Source organism: Drosophila santomea, chromosome X (assembly GCF_016746245.2).
Source record: "Drosophila santomea strain STO CAGO 1482 chromosome X, Prin_Dsan_1.1, whole genome shotgun sequence".
Classification (NCBI taxonomy): Eukaryota; Metazoa; Arthropoda; class Insecta; order Diptera; family Drosophilidae; genus Drosophila; species Drosophila santomea.
The window spans coordinates 15,693,885-15,720,690 of NC_053021.2; the positions used below are offsets into that span (position 1 = coordinate 15,693,885).

Below are 26,806 nucleotides of genomic sequence, written 5' to 3' on the forward strand. Positions count from 1 at the left end.
ACTGTTCGCGTGCGCAGTGGTCGGTGCCTAACGGTGCCTGTAGTGGCCAATCCCCCGGATACCCCGGATACCCCGTATCCCCCCGTTCTCCGATCGCCGATCTCCGCCAGAGATTCGTCATAGAGGCGACCACGTTCCAGGCCAAGCCTTGGAGTCGCCGCCAGCCACTTGGAGGCATTTTTCATAACCGCAACGAGGGTACTGCAAAGTGGCTTAATCTTTGAATTTGGCACTAGTCGGCAATCGAATTATTTTCTATAAATTTTAAATTAGTTTTTTTTAAATTCCAATTTAAGAGTGCTTCTTAGACTCAACTGATCTACATCTGCTGTTCATATTCTATTATTATCGCAGTATTAATATCTTAAAATTTGGCATAAGTCAGATAGACATAAATAAATGTTTAAGGATCCACAAAAGCACTTTCTCGAGTTTAATAAAGGTATATAATATACAAATGCATGTATTATTATTATCACATTATTATTTTGATATTTTAGCAACTATTTCAAGGGTATACCCATTCGGTGCGACTTGACAAGCCCGCCTTTCTCATACATTTTTTGTTGTTTCGTAGGCTTTTGTGTTTTGAATGAAAGGCAACGCGGTTGTCTTTGGCCATTGGCAATAAATAATTCTTTGTTGTTGCTGCGCCTGTTGCTTTACTTAAATTTAATTAGTTTATTTGAAAGCAGTTTTGGGCGATGGTGTCATAGATTAAATTGGACTCAATTCATTTTTTATCGCCGCCGTTCGTGTTTTTTTGCTCCACATTATTATCTAATTGTTCTTGTTATTATTTCGTATTTATTACATAGACATTCCTTTGCCTGTTCTCGACTTACAATAAACGAGTACTCTTAGTACCCAGTTGACCAACTCTATTTCCGCAACACTTTGTAACGCGGCACAATTCAAATGAGAACTGATGCTGGAATTTTGTGAGTTTCAATTTTTAGGGGTGGCTAATATTCGATTTTAGATGGAAGTTTCAGTTTCAAATAAGTCAACGAACGCTGTGCTCTAGTTAATAGTTAATCAAAGAACAATGGAAGTAGCGGAGCAAGTCGAATGACAATAAGCCCCACAATTAAAACTAAATGCTAATCAAAAATATTAAAATTCGTGTGCGGATTTGGAGCGGAGAAAGAAACTTTCCGTGGAATTGTGCGTTCGAATAAAATAATCGAAATTAAAATGTTGCAACTTCGGTTGGGCGTAACTGCCAAACCGAATTGGAGTGAAGGTTAATCGGCGATGGTCAATGATTGATAGCAATGGAAAGGTGCAATGGTTTATGGCTTGTTACACTTTATAGAGGTGGCCATACTTAAATTTATTGTGTTCCAAAAAAGCAGCGAAATAAAGGTTGTATATTTACAAGAAATACTACAATTTCTTACTTATGATTTGGCAAGCGAATCGGCAAGTGAAAGACTGTCGATGGCGACATATTTATGGTGTTTACGACGGATTCCTTCATCCTTAATAAGCCTAACACTGCACCTGAGGCCAGGCCGAAACCAAAAACCGAATCGCGATCTTAACATGGCGAATAGTAAGTCACTTGGTTATCGCAGCCCGAAATCAGCGACAGGAAAGTAGTACAAGGCAGCAAAACAGTGGAAAAAATGAAAAAATTTAAATCGCCACGAGGCTTCACTGTGGGGGCGAACTACCCTGGATATCGTGGACACCGGACCCCTCCAGACCCCCCCGATACCCCGCATAGCCCAGACTGCAATCCACAGAAGTTGGGACATGATCGTTCGTTCGGTTTGCATACATATATTTATTTTGCCGCCAAAGCGAAATATTTGTATTTGTGCCGTTGTTTCGCGTTGATACCTTTCGTTGAACGCCGCTCGCAATGGTCTGGAATTTTAAATAAATGCGATTTAGTTGTGCAACAATTTGCCTCGCTTTACTTTACTTTGTTCCCCCAACTTATTGCTCTATTTTCTTGGACGCCACTTGCTCTGTGAATTTATGGTAAATAATTTAAGTAACAAAAAAGCTGCCTGTCGACCAGAGAATAACAAAATGGCAAACAATATCAGGGGCAATGCAACTCTAAAATACCTCATAAGCATTTTTTCTGCAAATTGTTGGATATCGCAATTATTAAAAAGTCAATTATGATTATCTTGTTCTTCGGTATATTATATTATTATTTTTTGTAGTTCCATGTAATCAAATTTTAGCACTTTGGTAACTTACACATTTTGTAGTTAATGAGAAATAGGACTTTGAGCAGACGAAACTTAACCATAGTAGTTCTAGTAAAAAAGCTTTTCGCAACATATTTAAAACATATTTTAATGGCTTTTAGAGGGTATCAGGTGTGCCTGACACTTCCTGGCTTTGCGTAAGCTCCTAACAATTTTATATATGATGTATTATCGTTAGTCTTTCGTTGGTTTCTGTTTCTGCTTATTGGCAACGAATATCAAGAGGCACTCGGCGCATTAGCCAACCCAAGTTAAGCCAGCTTTGCTTACACCCGTGTTCAAAATAATAGTTCTGGGAGCAAAGAAATCTCAGTAGTTACTTCCTATAAAATAAGATGCTGAATAATTTGTTTAAAATGACATTTAGCTTTTCTTTAGAGAGTTATTTTCTAAGCCCATAACTATTAACATGACCCCGTCTGTGTGTATATATTTCATTCTGTATTCCGGCGGCTCTGGTGTGAAAGCGAGAGTCCGTCGTCGTTGTTATTATGGGTAAAGTTATGCTCGGCGCGTAACTGGGCCAGCAACAACAACGAGAAATGTTTACAAAATATTCATTGATTTAAAATGTGGTATTTCTGAGTTTATTGCTATGCCTTTAATTTTTTTTTTGGTTTTTTTTGGGAATTTTATTGTTGTTGCGGGTTGATTGATCAGGCTGCAGTGTGTGATGCAATAATGAGGGAGTACGTTTTTTGTTACAGTTTAAAGCTAACATTCTCTTCCCTCCACGGCAACGCGGCGTATGCGTAATATTTTGGGCATGCATTCCGCGCATTGCGCATACGCCACTTGGTCCGCAGCTAGAAATATTGAACCCTCAATTAAGCGGAAATCTTGTGTCATTCGCAGAGCAGTGTTGCTGGGCGTGTCTGTCTGTCTGTCTGTCGGTGCTGACTCCAAACCGAAATCGCAGACCCAGCGCGAAACAAGCAATAAAAAAACACTTGATTAGGGGGGCAAATCGGTGGAATTTGGTGGTTTATAACTAGGGGAAACTGGGCGTGGGAAGCGTGCAGCAAAAGCCAAAGCAAACAACTTTATTATGCAAAGTGCCCAGAATGCCCCCTTCGTCGTGGCTACTCCACAGTCCACAGTACCCACTGCTCACTTCCCATTCCCATCATGATTTTGCCCTAATGACAAGCTGCCTACTTAGCTCTATATATAAGTATTTAGTTAACCAACGTGTAAAGCCATTCGATTCGTGTGCCGTTTCAAGCGAAAAGGGCGACAGCATTTGCTTCGATTTTATGGGAACAGAATCGATATGCATCGATTGAACTTTATTGGTGCCTTTAAGTACGTTTTACATTGAGATCTAGAGCATAATATATGATTTTATGAGAGAATATAGCAGCATTACAATACAAAACTGAAACAAAAAAGATATTGTTTAGATTGTCGGCTAGTTCCATTGAAGTGAAAGCTAGACCCCAACTCCTTTTTGGAGCCACAAGAGCAACGCCGCTCGACGAAATGTTCCCAGCTGAAACCGCAAATGAATCACGTAGTTTTGAGCTCCCCCAAAATCGAATCGCTCGCGGCTCCAATACATGCAACACATATTGCATGTTGCATGTTGCGAGTTGCTGGTTGTTGGTTGTTCGTTGGCTGTGGCCGGTGATTGACACCTTTTAACTACCGTGACGCAATGGGGCGACAAGAGGCGGGCTTTTGGTAGCCGAGTGACACATTTCCACAGGTTTTTCCAGCACCGGCCACCCACCGGCTTTTCCCATGGGGGGAAAATTGATGTGGCCTCCGCGAAAAACTCGAATTTCGTACCGAATTTTCACCCGATAATCTATAATTATAATTGCCACTCACCACGGCGGCTCAGCAAAAACAAAAAAAAAAAAACCCAATGAAAATTTCCCAACCTCACTTATGCAACGTCGATCTGGAATGGATCGGTTTGGATCAATGCGCTATATAGCCACGCCCCGATCTCGAGGCCCTCCCGCCGAGTTGCGATGCAGTTTTCAGTTTAGCCCGTCGCACATTTAGTTAGCATAATTCGCTCTCTAATTGTCAACGACAGGCGAAGAATGCGGTTTTCACACCGCGAAAATAAATTCCTCTTTGCTGTATAAGTTTGTCCAAAGAATAGTAACTTATCATAATGGAACCACATGAACTTTAGATCTTAAGCTGATGGAGCATTTTAATTCTTTAAAAATATATACTTGTTAGCTAGTAACTTTGATTTTCCCCAGTGCATCTACATTTTCTTGCAGTGTCGTTCGGTTCCCGTTGTTAATTGAGCTGAGCTGAGCTACACCCACCGTTAAGTTGGGACGCAACATGATCGACTAATTCCAACACACATATATGTACATATATATCTATCTATCTATCTATCCAGCTAGCAAGACAGTAGAATCGCATGGGGGACAACCACTGAGATACAATCTAAGCAGGAAACTTATGAGTGCAGAAAAAATGGGTGAAAAATGGGATTGGCTGATCTATGAAAGTTGAAGTAATAAATTAATGAGATTAGGTGTTTGCGGCAATACGTATCATTTGTTACCAACTGCCAATAATGAAGTCATAAACATTGTGATCACTTGTGCATTCATATTAATTAGCTGATTAAGGTATTTTATTTTACTACGCCACTTAAATTAATAGACAAAACACCTATGTTCGAATTCTAACTTGGAGTTTTTAGTTTAGGCTAACTCATTAAACACCTTGATAAACAAAGGTTAATGCATTTCCGTTTCCGCAGGCCAAGTGTTTTTACTTCCAACTTTGATTTCCTTTTGGAAACTTTGCGTTTTTCAATTCGCCGGCAAAATTGGTTTGTGCAACTCACCTTTGGGTCTTGAGATATCACAGAATGGTTTTTGTGCATAAGAAAACGGCGACACTTGCTGTTGTTTTTTCGTCTTTAGTTTTTTCTTTTTTTTCACTCGGCTTGTTCCTATAGTTGTCGTTCTAGAATGTTATTATTTTGCGTTTCTGGGGTTTCTTGTTTTTGGTGTGAACCAAAAGATTTCCAGCAATTTTCTGGCTATTTTCGCGCTTGGCCTTTGTGCTTTTTGCTCCACTTGGATCTGGTAGAGCCGGGAGTTATTTACGCTACTTTTTTATGATTTTCGCAAATTACTTTTCGTTGGGCAACTTTTGATGTTGTTTATAGTTGTTGTCGTTGCTGCTGGACACATTTCCGTTGGCAGCAACAACATGACGCAGCGTTCTGGCCGCCAATCAACGAACTGCAAGAGGTTAAGGAAATTATTATTATTTTTGAGTTCAAACCAGATATAGATGTAAAACTTAGTTGATAAACGCAATTAGATGTAGCCAAACAATGACAGAAATGTCAAGTGATTCGGGTTTACAAAAAGGGGAATATTTATACTTAAAAAGGGAAGTAGGAATATATGAAACTGGTATCGCATAATATGTAAGTAGAATAAAGTACTGTAAAACTTTGTTGATAAAACCAATTACTTGTAATACCAGATGGCCACAAAATTCAATCAATCCAAGCCGTTGAAAGTAAAGCTTTTACAGATTTACAGATCTTTGTTACTTAATACCCACAACAAGAATGGTAATGAAACCGCTGGCAGCACAAAAAACGCAATTCAAAGCGTAATTACGATTTTAATTAGGGGATTTATAAGCGGAGGCAGCTCAGTTCTACGACTTCCACTATTTCCAATATTTCCACAGGCGAAAGGCGGAAGTCCATAGTTTTGCCAACGATTTTTGTTCGGTTTTCTGTTTTGGTGTGGATGCAACACCTGGCGAGACTGTCACCATCCATGCGGATGAGTGTCCATCTGCCTTCCGTTGCACATTGCACGTTGCACGTAATTGCCGCATTAAGAAGAGAAATTATAAATAAGCAAGCATATTTTCCACACTCGTTTTTGTGCAGTACATCAAAATCACATTAGGCCAACCGTGTGAGCAACTGTGAGCCGACTGACCCATTTATCGAGTGCTGACCGTCGTCTCACCCAGTTGACTGTGATGTGTTAATTAGTCAAATGTTGGCCAACACTCTTGGCCCGACTTGGCCATGTTTGACTTGGCTTTCAAGTGTACTTAGCTTTTTCCGAGCGGCGGCGGTGGCACTTTGAAGCACCTTTGTTGAGTTGCTTAAACAGATTACTCGTTGGATTTGTCAATGAATATTTCAAATGCGCTCGCTGAAGAGTTGATACTTTCTGAATAAATCAAACAAGAATCTATAAATGCTTCCTTTACGTATTAACTTATTACATTTTTTAACTTATTAAATTAAATTAAAAATTCCACACAAGCCTTAAATATCCACTTTCCTGCGTTAACCAACTCGTAGCCATTGCGTTCATATCTACTCCTCGTAAATGGGCAATCAATCTCACGTAATGTTCCTCCCTTTTGCTTTGCCTCATTTCCTCTGCATTATTTTTCAGTTTATTAAGATTTTGCAATATTATTTCTGGCATCTGCCACACTCTGTGCATACAAGTAAATCGTTTTGCTGCTTTTCCTGCGTACAGTGCTTTTGTATGCCAGGCACAAAAATGCGAAATAAAGTCGGCAAAAATGATTTAATAAGTCGCCGAGCGGCAACAGAAACCCACTGGCAACCGGATATCGGAGTCGAAGTTGAAGTTGAAACTGAGTAAATGTTTTGCAATTTCCCTAAGATTTCCATGAATCGACTGCTCTCCGTATCTCTATCTGTATCTGTAAATGTAACTGTATCTGTAACTGCCGAGATATATGTGAGTATGTATGTATTTGCATCTGTGTGGCATGTTGCAATTGAACATGTGCGTGTGCCACATGATCGGCGGTTCCTCAATTAAACAGCACTTGCATATACAATTTTATTTGTTTTTACCATCCATCGTTAGGCTCCCGAAAATTAAGTGCAGCCAAAGCCGATTAATGGCTAAGCGTTTGAATGCCCCCAACTCATGGTGTTGATCATCATGAGAGCAGCAAGTGGACGCCAAACAAAAATACACAGAAAGAAAAAAAAAAGCATAATATATACTTATATGTTCCCATTTCTTACTTAATTAATTTATTTTGAATATAATCAATCACTCTTTATCAATTGCATTTATAAAAGTATACAATAAATGTACCAATTCATCTTGAATTGAGTAAAAAGCATACAGAATGTATAAAAAAATTGTGAATAATTTATTTTCCTTAAATAAAACTTTGAAACATTTTAAAAAGCCATTCACTTTTGATTAGATTATTTAGTTTAGATTATTTTCAGTGCAGCAAACACCGATCGCCGGACGAAAAGCACTTGATTTACGAGTTCCGTTCGCAGAAGCTGCAACTTCGTGGAAGCTGCACTCATGGATGCCACTTGACTCATTTGCCGCACTCATCACCTCGCCAAATTCATTCATTACGGGACAGCCGCTCTGCTGCGCTGCCGCCAATAATTGTTATTTTATTGTTTAATCGCCGACAACGATGCTGTTTGCTTTGATTTTCGCCGTCGATTTGCCCCATGAATAATAGAGTTGTTTTTTTTTTTTTTTTTATTTTTTGGTTTTTTATGGTTTTCTTTGAGCCGTGAACGGAAGGCATTACGACTGGGGATTCGAACATGATTCGACAGCAGATTCGTTTGTCTGGCTGAGTACTAACCTCCATCCTCTCCCCGCCACCCGCCACCCGCTACCCGCTACTTAATATCCGATAGAGATCGATTTGATCTCGTTTTTATGGCGATTGATTGTTACAAGGTTTTCGTTTGCCACACGCTCTCTTTCAAGGTTAATGTGGGTGGATTGGAAAACGGAAAAGTGTCTGCTGTCATCATTGGAAAATTTACCATTGCCAATATGATTTCTAGTAATATTCACTAACTGAATGTATTTAAACTCTGTACATCCCAAGTGCTTTCCCCCTTTTTTTCCACAGTTTACTAATAACAATTAGAAAAAGTAGTGTATTTATCCAGACTCATATTATGGTGTATCCACGTCAATTAAAGAGCACTTCCCTCTCAGTTCCCATTGCAAAAGACGGGCCAAAGACCGAAATTAGAATAAAACCCCGATCATTATGCAAATGCGCGTAATGAGCGACATCACATCTCGCTTTTGTGGGTCGGCAATTGCGGCGCGCTTTTACTAATTCGGTTTAATTAAGGTGTTGCGGCGTTAATGAACCGTGCCAGGTGCACAGTGGGCCAATAGCATTAGTTTCAGCTGCCTGTTTTTTTTCGTTTTGGCTTTTGTTTCACCATCCATCGAGTGAAAGAAGGGCAAAAGTCAAGACACTAAAAAAACAAACGGCAGACAAAGAGGCAACTTTCCCGCTGTCAACAATGGGCAGTCGGCTGTCAGGTGGGCGTGGCACCCGAGCTGTTCACATGTGTCTGTTTTCGAGTGTCTACTGTCTACTGTCTACAGTCTGCAGTCTGCAGTTTGTAGTCCAGCGCTAATGACAATGACGGGGTGGGCAAAAGTGGAGTGCCGCCAGAGAAATACTTGGATTTGAATTCGCACAGCACTGTGAAAGCTGCGAAAAGCGAGTGACTTTGGCCCTAGAATCATGTTATTATTATTATATGCACATGCAAGGGGCCTTTAGATACCTAGAAAGTGGCGGAAAGTTTGCAGTTTTGTACGAAAGTGTTGTGAAGTTTATGGCTATGGTTTTGGATGACTAATAGGAAACTGGAAAAGCAAACAAAGGTTAAGCAAACCAAGTACTTAGTTAAAATATTTTTTTAAAGAAGAGAAACTCTTTATAATTTAATAGTAATTTGACGCCTGTAACTTTGACTTTATGTTGCTCCGAGTTCTTTGCCTAAGTCTTTTGATTTGCATATATTCCTTCAAGGGTAATCAATGCTATTTCGGTCCATTCTACGGCTAGAATTTTGTGCTGATTCAGCGGCGGCTCGAAGCAACCTGACACCCTTCTAAAATTGTGAAAGGAACCCATGACAGATCATTAAATCTGCAGAAAATGTTGTTATTTTTGTTGTCTTGGCCAAATCAACCCACACACACACACACACACACACGAACACGGGCGCGTAACACGATTAAGTATTAAATAAGTTAACGCACTAACGGGCTGCGACATGATCATTATGCAGATTTATGACTTCAACACTTGCAACTGATAGTGAGGCCAGACCCCCCACCTCCCATCTGGAGCCCCCTTTGCACCCACGCCCCTGGCCATTATGTTGTTAACAAAGTTGTTTGTTTATGAGGCGCTTGGCTTGAATTATGGCTGCAAATTAACAACAATTTAGCATCTCAGCTCAGACTTGTCGCCAGCTTCCACAGCCATTAGCAACGACACTTGCCCGGATCGTATCGTATCGTATCGTATCGGATAAGTACCGGGTCATACATATATGTATACTACGTATATAGACATTTACCGATCGGAGCCCATATGTTGGGCCCATATCTATGTAGGCCCCAAGTGGGCGTTTCGAATTGGCTTTAATTAATCAGTTTGTCATAGTACTCAGCTCTAATTAAATTCAATTTTAAGAATCGATCACTCGGTCCGTCAGGTTGAAAAATGGCTATTAAACAATTGCGAAATCTCGTCTGGTCTAAACGCTCTAATTGGTTTTACCTTACTTTACTTCTAAGATTTTTTCCAACATTTTTGTTTTTAGTGCCTTTTAATGTCCCCGATAACGGTTTAATTGCCAAACGTTAACAAGGAGTCCACTGGAAACTCTGAAATTGTTGCATGCAACTTAGTACTTTTTTTCATTTTTTCAGTTCGCCCCCCAGTGCCACGCCCCCTCGATAAGACGGGGGGGGGTACTGGGGCGTTGCGATCTGTCGGTCAGCAAAATGTTTGTTTAAACTGCGCTTTGGCAGCCAACGAAATGGAAACACCAAAGGTTACAGTGGTGCAAGGTAGTTTAAAATGCTTAAAATGCTTAATACTTTCCATTACCGTTTAAAGGCATTTAAATTGACATGTGACATAAAATGGTATACAATTAATAGAGACTTTGTTATGCATAAGTATGCAAAAGTAAATAAATAGTTAACAAATTTTTAATTTTTCTAATTTAAGTTTGTATGATTCCTACTATTTAAGTATATTAATACTTAAATACTAAACATAATTTTTAAAAAATCCACAAATAGTGTGACAATTTGTTCTATTATTTTCCTTAGCATGCCAGATAGCATGTGTGTGTCGATTGTAATTAACTAGCTGGAAATATGATCGGGCCAAGAACCAAACCAGACAAACACCCCTTCCCCCTGCCCCTTCCCCTTTAGCTACCCCCTTTGCCACGCCCCTTTGACCCGGTGGCTTTCTGCTTTGCATTTGTCGCCTGTCGCTCGTCTGGTTTATTGCACTTTTGGCAGCTAATATTTATTAACCATAATTATCGGTTGCCGCCGGCCGTTCTAACTGTACGCGATCTTTTGGGCACGGCTTCCGGGCCAGACCAACTCTTAACGCTTAATTGCCAACAAAAGCGGCAAAAGCAGCAAAAGCAGCAAAAGTGGCAAAAGCAGCCACCGCAGCAGCAGCAACATCATGCAAATTACTTGACTCGACTATGAATCTAAATCGAGTGGGCTGGCTAAATTCAATTCGAATTGATAGATGGGCCGAGGTGAGGACAGGCCAGTATTGTGGCCACAAAAAAGCGCCAACTCATCTTTCACCACAAATCCATTTTCCCAAAAAGTGGAAAAGCGGCACGGAAATTATGAGGCGCTTTTCTTTTTGGCATTGAATGGAAATGGAAATGCGAAGGTAGCCAAAGTGAATGTCTGCTGTTGATGTTGATGTTGCCTCTTGCCACCGTTGGTGTTGCTTTTTGCCAGTTGCCAGTTGCCAGTTGGTATTTGATGTTGCTACTGTTGCAGGTGGGCCAGCGAAATCTTTTTTTGGCCGGAAGCATCGACAAATTTGCACTAAATGGCGCCACGGCACGCGCATCATCATCATCAACATAATCATCGTCTTTTTGACCAAGCAACAGATTATGCTGATGGTTTTATTATTTAATTTTTTTTTTTTTTGCAATTGCTCGCGCTTCGTGATTTAATTTTTTTTCAGCTGGCTTGAGGGTTTTTTTTTTCGTTGTTGCTTAAATTAAAAGGCGCTCGGTCGGATGTAGTTGGTTGTGTAAAAAGTAAGTACGAAATTGATAGATAAACCGATTTAATGGGCAGATAATAAACGAGTATTAAAAGGCCCAAAAATTACATTTGTGTATATCGGCGAACAGATGAGCGTTAAAGAGGTAAACAGTATTGCAAACTGTGATTGACTACAATAAATATTTAAGCAATAAAAGAGTTTCTATGAAAAATTGTAATAAAAAACTTATAGCGATTAAATTAAAATCTGCACAAACAAGCTTATAATTTCACTCAAAATTCAATTTCAATTTTATTACAAAAAAAAAGCAATTAACCACTTACTTAAAAACACTTCATGTGTATTCCACTCACCCCAAAAACATTTGTACGATTGACAGAGATTTCTAAAAAGATAATAAAATACAAAAATATGTTTAACATGAATATTATAACATTTTATTCACGAATTATATATTATTAAATCCCAGTTAAATTTCCCAATGCAGTGTTTCTATTTCGCAGTCAGAATTTCTCAGCGGAAAAATTCGAATGGGGAAAAAACGAAAGACTTAGGACACAAACTTGCCAGTTATTTAAGCTTACGCGCAATTGAAATGACAAATGCCACAATGCATATGTCTAGATGACGCAAGTGGCTACAGACTTAACCACTTGGTCTGGTTTTTTATATATTTTTTTTTTATTTGTTGTTGCTAGTCCCTCTATAATTTGCTTGGTATGCGTGCGCGTTCGATGCATTTTTCCTTTATTTCTCTGCGCGGTGGCACGATAATTTTCATTTCATTTCATTTTTTTTTTTTTTTGCACCGCCGCCGTTTGTTGCCTGCCAATAAAAGTCTTTGTCAACGGTTTTGTTGTTGTAATCAAGTCACACGCATGCGCAACGAAGTCAGCTATTTCAGCTATTTTCTGCGGCCTGCGCTCTTCATTTGCATTTAATTCCAGCGAAAGAAATAAAACATATATCTAGCCATTTGCCCCATCCCTCCGGCCATCCGTTTGATAATTAAATCGCTTTTAATTGCCCTCAACCGTAATAAAAACAATGTGTTGGCAATTGTGAGAACCCGCAGAAGCCATTGACATATGGCATCGACATCGCCATCGCCATCGCCATCGGAATCGGAATACGGAATACGGAATATGGCAACGATTGCAAAACATATTGCCAACCATTTGTCCAACCAGATATTGTTCGGGCTGAGTTATTTGCCTTTGCCGTGCCACAAGACAAACGATATGCATTCATTGCTTATGACAGCAATTAATGCATATTCCAAAGGCCCTTGAATCGAATTGCAGATCGGAAAAGAGGGATGGTCGATGGGTTTCCGCTCAGAAAATAAATGATTTATGCATCTTTCCGTTCGCAGATTCAATGATTTTTTGGAGGTTTTATTCAAATTATGTTGTAGCCATCTCAGTAGCATCATGTCAATAGTCTTTCTCAAAGTTGGAATTATAAAAAAGAATTTAAAAGCACATTTTAAATTTGTAATAATCACATACATACAGTAAGTATGTAATCTGCAGATTTCCTAGCATTAGACACACGATATAAATTCCCAAGGAAATTGTGTAAAGACACAATCCAAAACTAAAATGACTTGGAAATTTTCATTGTCAACCGCGCTAAGCGGCTACTTATCGCATTTAATTGTGATTATAATTCGTCTGTTTATGGCGGCGACCAGAGCTGCAATTAGCCGGCTGCTGATTAACAATAATTGCGATGTGAAACACTTTAAAACGCCATAAAAGAGACTTATGAGCGGCATGCCAAAACGAAGTTTGGTGGGGTCTATTTTACTGGTGTTGCAGAGATCGCAGAGAATGCCCCACATTTGGACAGACCCCCAAAAGTGGTCGAAAAATGTGTGTTCAACAGGATGCAATCAATGCCATCTGACATGAACAGCCGGCGATATTATTAAGTCGAGAATGCCGTATAATTGATGCCAATCGATTGGACAGGAAGCGCATAAATTGAATCGAAACCAAACGAAACGAAACGAAACGAAACAAATCGAATTGTCAATGGGAAATTGAGAGCATAGAACTTATGACAGCTTCATCGTATGAAAATGAAAAAAACAAAAAAAAAAAGGTTGCAAAAAACAGAGGCTGTAAAAACTGAAAAACAGATGGCGATTCGATCTTATCGCTGGACAGGCGGCCGGACAACTTGATCGATCGATGGGACCACACATCGACGGCAGCTTGTCGAACCTATCGTTATCGATTGCCAATCGGCACGATTCGGACAGTCGACATGTGCCCAATAAATCGAACATTGACAACGGACACCACACTTGGGCGGTAGTTGGGTATAAATTATCTTTTCAGCCTCCATAATTTTGCATCATAATTTTTTTGCGCACCAAACAGTTTCCTTATTTGCTGCGCCAAATAAATTAAGATATTGCTAACATAATGGTGATCTCGTTATGGGTGGGGAAAAAACAAGAAAGAAAGTAATGCAAACTGGGCAAACTACAAGTGATGAATGTCTGCAGATAAACTCAGCGAAGTATTAAGTGAAAGATATTTTGTTATAGCCGAAATATGACTGCAAATAAAGCTTAATTGTGGATGAAATGATAATGGTGTGTGCCTAATGATGGAACTTAGTTTTAACCGACTTTAATTAATTTTTCTCAAATGTCTTAAGAGATTATAAAGCAATCTAAATCTTGGCGTGCTTTTACTTAGCTTTTTCTTTGCCTTTCCTTTTTCTTTTCTTTTAATTATTATGTTTTGCTAGCCATTTAAACCATAGATGGAATAGTCTAAGAACTGCATTTTAATTGAAGTTTTTAGCACTCCTTGGCATACCAGAGCTACTGATTAATTGCCTTGATCTGTGGACTCCTCGATGCCGTGATTCACTTCGCAGAACGATCTGGGTGCCTGTTCCAGATATTTGCATTTTACAGATCGCCTGACAACGGGGAGCATTCGCTGATCTGCACTCGAATATATGTACATATATATAGCATATAAGTCGTCGATCGCACATGAATATTTGCTCATGGTAACCTTGGATGCGTGGCCCAAACCCGTTATGACCGGACGGGCATTATCTTTGCATTTGGTGCGCATTTTCCGAGACTTGCCTGCGGGGCATAATTGGGTTTTAATTGATACCAAAACGAAAAGCGAATGAAAAACCCCACAAAAGGCGTCTGAACTCGAATCAAATCAAATCAGAGGCATGCAAAAAAAAAAAAAAAAAATCGAAAGTCTGAGGTCTGCATGCAAATTCTAGTAAAAGGGAAGTGATTAATTTTGACGTTGCGGAGGCTTGGCTTAGTTTTCAATTTTTACAATTTTTTTTAAGCTACATATCACATATCGAATCATATCGAATTACCGAACGGCCTTAACAACACAATTAAGACACGTTTACAATTTCGGATTTGGATTTGTATTTGGGTTTTTATTACCATTTTTCCCGCAGCCAATTCAATTGGCCTAATGAGTGCAACGAATTTGACAGCATGGATATCTATGGATATATATGTTCATATATAGCGACCCATTCGGATCTGTCGATGCAGCTAATCCGCGGCCACTGATTGTTCAGTCCAAAATAAAAAAAGTAAAAAAAATATATGTGAAAGGGCCGTCGTCGAGTTGTCAACGCGATTCGAATACACAAATATAGCCGCGCCGATAGGCGATATGCAGATCGACGCTTATATAGCCACGGACTACAAATCATTGAGTCACGCCTATGAAATTTACATAAATATGAGCATTGAAAATAAAAGAAGGAAAAACGTTTAAATGAGCCACACACATCACGACAAATACTGAATGTGTAATGCTCTTTTCAAGAAGAGTTACAACCAAATCAAATAGACCATAAGCCCAATTGAAAAGTATTAAAACAGCTAATAAAATGTAAGACGTCAACTATCCTGCTAACATGTTTCTAACAAAATACATAGCTGGCTAGCATATTCAATGAACTCTGTAGCCGTCACGAATTTAGTTAGGGTATGCAAAATGCAATTCATCAGCTGGCAATAAGCATAAAGCCATAAAACCATCGACTGACTTAATGGAGTCGTTTGAGCGACAAAATTGTGCAGCTGAAAAAAAAGCAAAAATCAAAAGCCCCCTTCTCCGCCCCTTGATTGAGCCACGCCCCTGGGATTTTTCCATGGGGCAGGGTGGATAAGAAAATTCGCATGAAAAAATAAAAGAAGCCGGGCCGGAGGCAGAAAAAAAAAATGCTAAAGTTCGTTTCTTAAGTCATTCGTTTGGCCGCTTGGCGGCGCTAAAGATTGCGCAAAAAATTGGGGAATAAAACACGAAACAACTCCCGAAATCCCAGAAATCCAACATCGTGCAACAACTTAAGCGGTTTTACAATAAAAACAAAAAAAAATAATAAAGCCAGTAAATCATATGACCAGCGGCTTTTGGATAATTGTTTGGTTATCTCAAATATGTTTCTTGGTTTTCCTTTGTCTCGATTACTGCTCCAATTTAAAATATCGCAAAGCAACCAATCCCAAAATCAAATCAAATCAAATCAAATATTGCCAAATGTTGCTGCAGTAATTATTGTTTGCAGGCAATATCGATGTGTGGGCGTGGCAGTCGGCTATGCCTTAGAATGCGGTAGAGAAAGCAATAATACAATTACCAAACGAAATAATAACAACAACAACAACAGGCGGCAGGCAGCAGAAAATAAACAAAATACCAAGTTGGGCAAAGTAAAGCAAACAAATTGGTGCCAAGGTTGCCGCGGGACAAACAAATAGAGTCCAAAGCCATAATTAGATCAAAAGTCATAATTTTTCTGTATTTTTTTTTAAGTTTCCTTTTCGCAGCCGCTCGTTGCTGTAACAACAAACAAACAACAAGCTACAAACCAACAAACAACAAACCACAAAAGGTACACAACAACACAAGAAGTACGCTAAGCAATAAAGAAGCAAAGCCAAAGCCTCGACCAAAAAAAAAAAAAAATCACTTTAATTTGAGCGCATTTCATTTTGTCAAGTCGCTGCTCTGGCTTTTATCGAAAGAAACCCGAAAATAACACAGCACCACCAACTATGGAGCACGTTTTGTAGGGCGGTCAGAAAACCGAGAAAAAAAAGAAGGAAAACTTCGTAGCCAATTTAAATGTCATTGCGCCATTTTGATCCCCTACCACCCCCCAGCCCACCGAACCTTTTTCCTGGCCTGGCCAACTTTTAATTCGAAATTGAAAACCGTAAAGTACAAGCCTTATCAATGGATTATCTACAAGAGCGGCGCAGCATCGCGAAAATCAATGGATGAGGTGGAGGGGGTGGTGCTGGGTGGTGCTGTGCGGTGGGTGAGAGGTCAGCGGTGGTTCACGGAGGCGTCAACTAGCCACTCACAAAGTGATTGGATCCCGATCGATTCGGTCAGATAAAATAAACAAAAGCAAGTCAGGCCAAGCAAAACCACTGGCGAGCTGCGATTCGAAAGTGAAAGCCACACAAAGCGAGGGTTCAGTGGTTCAGTGGTTCTGGGCTGGGTTGTGGGTCAAAAGGCGAAGCTGGTCCAGCGAGGATTCAGCAAGTGGAAAATACAGCATTCAAATTTATAGGAAATATATAAAAGAATATATATAATATTTGATATAACTAAAACGCTGCCTAAGAGTAAATGTCTAAGTTTTCTGAGTAATAATGCCATCTATAGTAAATATGTAAATAAGTAATGTAGTATAAGATTTATAAACTTATAAATATTTTAACATGGTACAAAAGTATCTACAGCATAAAAGTTGCACTTCTAATACAAAATCATTAATATTCAATGCTGACTAAATATTAGTTACATTCAAAGCTGGTTCGTTTAATCCCCTTTAACCTCGGCACACAAATACCCTGAGGTGTCTGAAACACCTCTTGCGCCGCAAAGCACCACCCTGCACCACCCTGCAGCACCCTGCACCACCTGACACCACCCTGCACCACCTGACACCACCTGACACCACCTGACACTAACCCTGACCCAACCTTGCACCGTCAATCAGCCAAGTGAATGCCAGACAACGCGCATTTGGATCTCCCCTATCATCGAATCTTCTATCGGCGACACCAGCGATCGATTGAACCGCCCCGACTTGCACCACTGAACCAGCGAACCGAACCACCGCCAAACCGAACCACCGCGGGCAAATAGAGCATAGCCATGCCGAATGTTTGGCCAACTGTGTCTGCGCAAAAATTTGAAAGTAATACTTGGCTGCTCCAAAGGAAATATATACTATGCATGCAAACGTTAGAAGTGGAAATTAAGAGATCATTAAAACAAGACATGAATTGTTCTCAATTTTTCACTTTCAACGATTGTTAGCTAATCCAACTAGAGATTAGAAGTGTGGCATATAAAGATTAAATTATTTATTTTATTTATTTAAATTTGTGTAACTTGTTGCCCCAAAGTAAGTGACCTGTGCGAGTGTGGTGCGTCCTTCTATAGCAGCGATGGGGGTGGAGACTTCTCGAACAGCTTGACCCACGCCACCTTATGTCTAGATTTAAATGCTTTAGTTTGCGAGGCATGTGGCGCGAGGTCTTGACATTGTACCTTGAGCATTGTCATGATTTGTTGTCATCAGCGGGTTGCAAATGAAAAGCTGCCAAAGCAAATCAAATGGCAAATAGCAAACAGCAAACAGTGAACAGCAAACAGTGAACAGTGAACAGTGAACACCAGACGGCAAACACCAAACACCAAACTGCTAATAGCAAATTGTTTTGCCAGCTTGAAGGCATGGCCATCCAGCATCGGACGTCTCCACACCCAGTGGGCGTTACACACATGTGCTTGTTGCTCCACTTTATGCTAGATCTATGCACTTTTTTATTTCTATTTTTCTATCGTGAGTCATGGGAGCGACTGGGCCGTGTGTGTGTGTGTGTGTGGGGTGAGAGGGGTGTTAATGTTTAAAAGGAAAAACCTCAAACACAAGCCCAATAGGAAAATGAAAATGAAAAACCAAAGGGGCTGTGCGGAAAATGCAATTGCACAAGACGGCAGCGCGGCAACGGAAAATTGATAAACCAAATGACGCGCTTGAGTGGTTGTTGTTGCCCGTGGTGGTTGCGCCATGGAAATTCTTGCCAAGGTTCATTTAGCCGAACATGCCTGCGCCTTGCTTTAATTAAACTTTTGCCCACTAAATGTTTTACTTTTCGCATGGCGGTGCCTCTCAGTGGCTCGCTAGGTGCTAGGTGCTAGGTGGTTCCAATGCAGTGGTGCAGTGGTGCAGTGGTTTCGCCTGCGGCCACCCTTTGAAGTCGCCCAAAACGGGGCGCGAGCCATAAATGAGACATCCCACCAGCGAACACATGGCATCGCATATTGCACAATCCACTAATTAAAATGTACAAAATCGTTTGGAAAATGTGGGTGGAAATTGCATTGTTTGCAGCTGTGACATCTTCTCAATTGCCTAGTTAGGCACACATTCTGCTGTGGCATCAATCTAAAAATAGGAATCACATCAATACGAGTAATGCATTTTGCATTTTATGCATCATTTTGTTGAATAACCTTAGAGAACCTTTCATTTTAAACTGCAATAAAATTCTAATGTCAGCCAGCATTTCACAATTTTGTTTAAATACTTTTCAAATATGTATTATTATTTGTGGTCAGCAAAATGTTAACATTCCGTAGCCAAATTTCTTAGTTTCAAAGTTTCAGAACAAAAAGCAAAATCCAAGTAAGTAGTACTACATATTTTCAGCTTAATATAAACCCCGGAGTTACCCAATCGGTCGCAATGGGTTTTGTTTTGTTACCATTATGGCAGCTACCTGGATGTGGATGTGGCACTTTGTCATCTTGCAGTGGCATTTCGGAGACGCGAGCACTCAGCACCGACACTTTGTGGCATGTGGCATGTGGGCGAAGCTTATCTTTTTGCTGAGGGCCCAGACTCGCAGTTCCTGCAAGATAAACATGGCCAAGGTGTCCGCAACTTGCGGCTCTCGCCATAATTACAAGAAGCTGTTGTCGTCGTCGGCTTTTGGCCAGCAAAGCAGCAAAGCAACAAGGCAGCAAAGCAACAAGGCAACAAAAGCAACAAAGCAGCAGCCAAAAGTCAGTCGGACAGCAAAAGAAAAAAACTGGAAAAGGAAGCAGGCCGGCAATGCTCTTCCTTGACAAAAGTGTTAACCCAAAAGTAAAGCAAAAACTTGCAAAAGCTGAGTCAAAATCAAACAAAGAACATAAAACATTTACCCCTTTTTAATGACTTTGTAAATATATTTGACTCCTTCAACAAGTAGATATACCTTGTGTAAGGGTATGCAAGGCAGAAATAGCCACCGCGGCAGCGAGAAAAAATAAAGTTTGCAATAAGTTTTGGCTTACAAATTTGCCAAACAATGCAGATCGCTGGGCACGACGTTGGCTCTTTTTCAAGTTGGCCCAGAGTCACCAGATCTCTGGACTGAAGACTCTCGACTCTGGCGACTTGCAACTGGCGACTTGCAACTTGCAACTTGGTGGATCGGGACTAACGACTCCTCGAGTGGATGATGGAACTATTTTGCTCGTGTGTGTGTGTGTGTGTGTGTGAGTGCCGGCAATTATGGTTGCAGCGACTTGGGGATTCGATCGCACTCGACTCGTGCCACGCGTCCGCATTTATAAGACCAACAAATTATGGGGAATCCCCCCTGGAGTCCCACGGAGTCCATCACATCTGGTGCTCCAATCTCATCGCATCAGATTGACTGCCAAACGGAAGACTTCGGAAAGAGGTCACATCTATCTGCACTCCTTTCCGAACAATCAAAGTGCTTTTTTGCTACCCTACCATTTTAAAAGGACTCTCTTGCAGGGCTTATCGCATGTAAGGGGGTTCTACTGTAAGCAGCGGCTAACTTTAATGTATAGTCACAAAAAGGGTTCGCTGAGCGGCGAAATGGAGCAACATTTGTTCATTTTTCGTTTGCATTTATTGTGAAGTTAAAAAAGTTTGCAAACTTTTGCGGTTGGCGATTTATTTTCGGTGGTTATTTTTTTCTTGTTGTTTTTGTTGTTGCTGTTGTTTTCTGTGGCAGGTTCACAGCGAACACGATCAGAGTGAAAGAGAGGGGCGACGGAGAGTGAGGGAGATGAGGGGGGGCAGAGCGGGACACAGGTAACGGGAAACTGTCCAAGTTATCCAGTTATCCATGTGCCTCACGCAGCAGTCGAAACGAGAGCAAAAGTAGCCACCGACATCGCTTGTTGCGCTGCATGTTGGCGCTGCACTGAGAGAAAATTCTACCGAATTTCATAGTCGCCTTCGACATGGAATGAATAGCACATGTTATGATTTATTTAAGCTTTAATATATATAAATAGTGTTTTGATACGAGCACAATATATAATTTTTTACTTTTTCTATATAGTGTGGTATATTCAATTGTTACATGGAATAATTCTAAGCTCGATGAATAATGCACATATGTATATCTAATATATTTTAGATATTTCTAAAGTTTTTGATGCATTTTCTATGCCCAATAATGATATTCTAGATAAATACTAGTTCGCACTTATTGTTTACGGTGTGCTTTACCGACTGCTTTTCGCTTTTTGTTTTCTTAGCAGTTTAGCGCCCGCCGTCCATGATTGTCCCCATGCCCCACTCAGGCCAGCACCCCCTCCCCGCTGCGGCCGACCCCTTTTGGAGGAGTGTGTCCACGTACCAACATTGGCCTAATGTTGCACATTGTGTGCTGAGCCTGATCTTGTTTATTATGCAAGAAAGCTGCCAAAGTGAGCCAAAGCCGAGCGACACACCGATATATAGCTATATGCGCTATATATATATACATATGTATGTACATATGTATGTATGTACATGTAGCGTAAGGCAAACGGCAACAATCGCAGAAAGTCAATTTACAAAAAAATTCAATCGAACAAAGTGCTGAAGACTCTTGACCAGCGACAAGAGAAATGGGAAGTTATGGGCACATGACCGGGTTGTGTCGCAATTATGTATATCGCCGTGATCACAGAAAACGTAATACGGCAAACAATACAATTCGTTTGTTGATCGCAAATAGTTCCTACCGGGATAAAGCCAAAATAGTTAGGTATTCGAAACATACATGTATAAGATATTGACTTTATTACAAACTGTCTCAAAGCGAAAGTTCTAGTTAAAAGAAATTAAATATTAAACCAATGATAAACAAAGTAAGCATATATTGAATATCAGCTTAAAATAAGAAATATTTTCATATTCCAGTGTAGGTAGAATATCAGTATTTCAGCATTCATTCAGCATATGAATATTATGCAAATTATGAGATTAAACAAAGCATATGTACTCCAGACAACACAAATTAACAATAAATAATTAACTTGAGCTCCAAATATTTTAGAATTCCCAAAACGAGTTTGCTATTGTTGCAATATTTATGAGAGTAACAAATGTAAAACCATATTTCAAAATATAAATATACTATTTAAAGCATATTGCGTTTCAAATTTCGTAGCTCCTTGAATTGAATTCCTGTTGTTAAAATATTCTTGTATTTGTTAACACATTTTTTGTTGCATCCAATAAAACACTTGTAATAATTTGTTTGGGTTTTGAAATTCTAAAAAGGTAGCCATCACTTTCACATGCGCACAACACTCTGTCCATATAAAGTGGCTAATTTCTGGGCCTGTATCATCATCACTCTTATGTGTATTACGCATACCTTTTGCTAATTTATGGCTTGTTTCACTGCATGCACCTTGTTTTTATCATATATTTTTATGACCGATCGGCTGGCGAAAAAACCCAAAAAAAATCACTGTTTTATTGCTGATGAACATGACATTTGAAATCAGTGCATGCCCAGTACCGTGTACCGTTAGTGATTGAAATCGATCGACTTATTTGATTATATTCGCCATTTTCAATTGGGATTTTCGAAAATAACCGCCGTCGGAAAACGGTTGAGCGATTTAAATAGCTCTAAATGGCTCCGCACAGCGCGCACTTTGAATTGCGACTGATCGCTGCGAATCGGCTTGCTGATAAAGCACAGACGGTACGATGTGGAATGGAACGGCGGAACGAGCGGAATGTATGGAGTGGAATGGCACATTTGCTGCCGCAGCACAGCCGCAAAGTGGGCGGCATTCTGCGCGTAGGCCTAAATGTTAATGCAATTTGCTTTATGCGCATATGGAACAACGCAATCGTCGATGATCGAGGGTCTGGAATTTTTGTAAGTTTTTTCACTGATTTTCCGGGAACGACCGAAACGAATCGAATCGAATTGAATCGAAGCACTATCACCACTATAACCACCGACTGACGCTGTTCTTTTGTGACATATGGAAGTGGGTCGGGTCAAGAGGTAAGTGCCTAAGTTGCTCTTTAATGCCGCCAAGCTGCCAACTTGTGGTCACTGCTCACCCGATCCCCTTTTCACTCCACCGGATGGATGGATGGATGGGGCCGAGTGTTGGGCAAGCGATGGGGTAATCCCGAATCCGAAAATCCGAAAAACACATAAATAGGGAAGGTGTTCAAGGAGCATTTGGGTTGCGAAATGTATTCTAATGATTTACTCAAAGTTTTCCAATTGTATTTAATTCAAAAATGTATGAAGCTATGAAACATATTATAATTTAAAATGAATTTTGGCAACTGCGTTGAATTCAACAATTTAAAACCTATTTAGCAAGGTAATATAAAAATATTATAAAATCTTTATTTTTATTTAAACTACTCCATCATGCCTTAAATTTACACTTATGTATACCCCACAATTTAAGGCAATCCGATGACATGATTAGTATACTTATTGAAATGCTGTTTTTATTCATTCATTAAGTGCTTGAAATATTTCAGACAGCGTTTCTAATTTGCATACATTTATACATTTTATGAGCCTTTATAAGATCATTCCTGCTTTTAGAGAAAAGAACAACTGAAAGTTATGTTTCTTAAGTTATGAGTCTTAAAACATAACAACTCTGAGATTATCCATAAATGATTGCATTTTGAAAATGAATTGTTAGAACTGAACTTATAAAGACGACCTTGCCTTGATTCCGCCACTCGGCCATCCTTCAGTCCAACCGGACTTCCTTCCCCATGAAGACCTTAAATGCAGACACATATAGTATATGGGACCAAGGTAGTGGGTTCTGGTTCTTTCATGGGCAAGGTCGTCTTTCTTCCATCGAGATGGTTGCGGTTCAGTGGGATCGGAAGTGTTTTACTGCCACTAATCCAAAGTTAAAGCCAAAGCCAAGTCCAAATCAGCGTTGCAGAACTGCAGCCAAATCGACTCACAAATCGGCCAGTTAGCAAACATAAACATATAAAATATATATGCTGTATATCTAAATATGCCCCCATTTTTATGAGCGATGTTTTGCGACGCATTTGAGTTGTGTTTGAATATGATTAAGCCAAAATTAATCAGCTTACCTCAATCGCCGGATCCAGCCGCTAACAGAACAGGTTCAATTTTCAAATAAAATTATTTTGTTGTTTTACTTTTTTGCACTTTATTTTTGGAATTCCTTCGACTGCACCATAAACAAATTTAATTCATTAGCATATTAGAATTTGTTGTTTCTCTCGCTTCGCTTTGCTTTCTTTGATTATTATTATTATTTGTGGCTGCTGCTGTTGTTGAATTTCATAATTCCACGATGTACAGAATATTATAAATGACCAATTGCACAAAAACAAAAAGGAGTACAAAAAAAAATTGGCAAATCAGAACAAATAAGTAACTCGACACACGCTCATTAGCGAATAAATGTGATTTACCCCTTTCTATACTATAACAAGTATATATTGATAAATTTGATCAATTCATAGTCACTTCACCACACAACCGCCAAGTTTTTGAACGTTTCTGCAGCCCGTTTGATTATTGTTTTTGGCCGGGCTCAAAAGGCGAGAGGAGGAAATTCGTCAGCTCTGGCCAAAAGCGAAACACTGACTGACTGCCTGATAAAAGCCAAGCCGAGTTCAACCGAAAAATCGCCGGCGAAGAAAACCGATCCCCCAAACGATCGTGGCTGAGACGACTGAAAAGCCAGTGGAACGACTGAAAGCCAAGTTGGTGGAAACGAAACGCGGCCTAAACTTAATGGCTAGGGGGGAGGGGGTAAGGGGAAGGGGTATGAAATATGCTAATCATAGGCCTCTGAAATATTAGGCCCTGGATTAGTCAGTGGGCGTACGAAAAAGGCAGCAGAAATAAGTCGAGCAGTTGAGGTGCAGCAATTGCAGCGATAAAGACTCATGAAGGGCCGGCGCATAAATTTCAGGCCCAAAAAGGAAAAAAAATATTACTCAGTAACTATGGTTAAGTGCATTTGGCATTTTTAAGACCTGCAAGTACTCCAAACAAAAACGGCTTAACTGAAAATGTGATAAAGTAAACATATGTCCTTCCTCAACAAAAATAATTCGATAGTAAGCGGTAATCTATTTGCATTTTATTTTCATAACTCTAACTTTGTGAACTAAACGTATTAAATATTTAAATTTATGTATGTTACAATATTACTTTTATTATGATAGTTTTCAGGAAATGTTATTGCTAAAATGTAGTCAAATTGAATCCAATTTGTTTCGGCTTTTTAAGCCCTTATATTCGATTTGCATTTTAATAATTATAGCATTAGCATGTCTAAAATAAAATACATGTATTCATATGGAAATCAGTGTATTACTGATTTTCCATAAATTTGGATTTTCAGGAAACACATTTCGGATAATATAAAAGCAGTTTAGAAACCCATTACTAAAACCAGCTTCAACTTATGTTGTTTTGAAGTCCACTTTGCATATGTATTATTCTACCATACAGATATTGAAAATAGCACACATAAAGGCTAATGTTTAATTTGTTTTATGTAATACTTGCTGTACTAATATGATTTTGAGGAAATGTCTTTCGAATATGTAGTCGATTTCGATCGAACTACCTAAACAAGCTCCAATTTATGTTGATGTTGTGTCCAATTTGCATTTTTATCATTCTAGCATTCCAATGCTCCACGCAAAGTGCACAGACGGAAGTTGTAAAAATGTATCGTAGAAAAGCGTACATAGTCCGAGAAAAAAAAAAGGGGAAAATAAAACAATCCAATAATCGAAATCATTAGACAAAGGCGAACTAAGGCAATGCCTGCAGTGAGTCCGACAACAATAACAAGAAACAATACTTGCCGATCGAATCTAATTGGTGGTGCAGGAAGAGGGTGAGGGGTGGCAGGGAGTTGTGTGGCAGAGGGGTGAGTATAGGGGAGGGAGGGGGTGTGGGGGCTGCTCGGTGGAGTCCATTGGGTGCGGCGCCAACGCTTAAACATAACGGCACAATTATAGTCGTCGTCAGATATGTGCACACATATATCTCGGCACTGGAAAAAAAGTATTGTCTATTTGATGGCCAATAGAAAAAGGATTACTAAACCAAATTGTTCATAAAATTATAAAAGTATTGTGACAAGATATTTATTATATTTAATGATTTTTATATTCAATTAAATTACTCTTTTCAAGTTAGTTAAATAATTTCTTTTTAATTTTTTTATAATTTATGCTTATTTTTGTAACTTAATTAGAGTAATTCCATATTGGGTGTTTCATATGTCCCAATTAGAATTTCCATATTCTATAGCTCTCTTTTGGGCAACATCGCTTAACATTGCTTAAGAATCAGAGAACTGCAGAGAGCCACCGGCACTCTGAGTGCACCCGCTACAATAATACTAAATACTAAATAATACTAAATACTTAATACCAAATAATACTAAATAATACCAAAAAAGAAGTGCCCTCCTCTGCGCTTCTCAAAAGTTCTACATAAGCAAACCACTTTTTCGATGTTTTAAAAAAAAAAATACCAAATGTGAGTGAGTAGTGCAGTGATTTTAAGTGGCAGCAGAGGATACCAATAAAGTGATTTCGACCTACTGGAGGAAGTGCCTGAGCTAGCTATTTCCCAGGAGCTACAACCAGCTCTCAGCTCTGACGTGGAAGAGAGGAGAGCTTGAGGAAAGGGGTGAGTACTGGGGAGAAATGGAGAGGGACGCCTAACTTTCTGACTTTTGGCTGTGGCTGCTTGTTTTTTTTTTTTTTTTTATCATTTTTAAATGAAAAATTATACATTTAAAAAGTTAAATATGAGATGCAAATATTAACAATTTTAGCAAAGCAAATAATATCAATCAATCAAATAATGATCAATAATATAAAAAGGAATTGTATATTTCGTGTTGTTTAAATTTTTGTAAAATTAATGCAAAAAAGGAAGCTATCTACAGATTTTGGGCATAACCTACTTCGATTTTGAGTAAATTTGTTACCACAGACACTCGATTGTTTACGAGACATTTCATATGATAGAATGATAATTCCCGTGAATTATAACCAAAATTACCAAATGGTTTTTATGTTTAAACACTTATCGCTTGTGTTTTTTTTTCACTGTG

The 26,806-nt window shown here is 39.4% G+C and overlaps 1 protein-coding gene across 3 annotated transcripts in view; it reads right to left on the reverse strand.

Moving 5' to 3' along the window:
* The window catches only part of LOC120456318 (mucin-5AC), a 31,185-nt gene extending 8,857 nt beyond the window's left edge, over positions 1-22,328 (reverse strand). The window contains exons 1-3 of one of the 3 annotated variants that reach the window (XM_039643076.2): positions 22,051-22,328; positions 11,684-11,715; positions 5,059-5,461 (exon numbers count right to left, since the gene is read on the reverse strand). In XM_039643076.2, the coding sequence (XP_039499010.1) occupies positions 5,059-5,097 (39 nt within the window). In that variant the 5' untranslated portion in view covers positions 5,098-5,461; positions 11,684-11,715; positions 22,051-22,328. Of the gene's footprint in view, positions 1-5,058; positions 5,462-11,653; positions 11,716-22,050 lie in introns of all 3 variants that reach the window. The other 2 variants (XM_039643075.2, XM_039643077.2) reach the window with 2 other exon arrangements.
* Between the last annotated feature and the right edge of the window lie 4,478 nt (positions 22,329-26,806).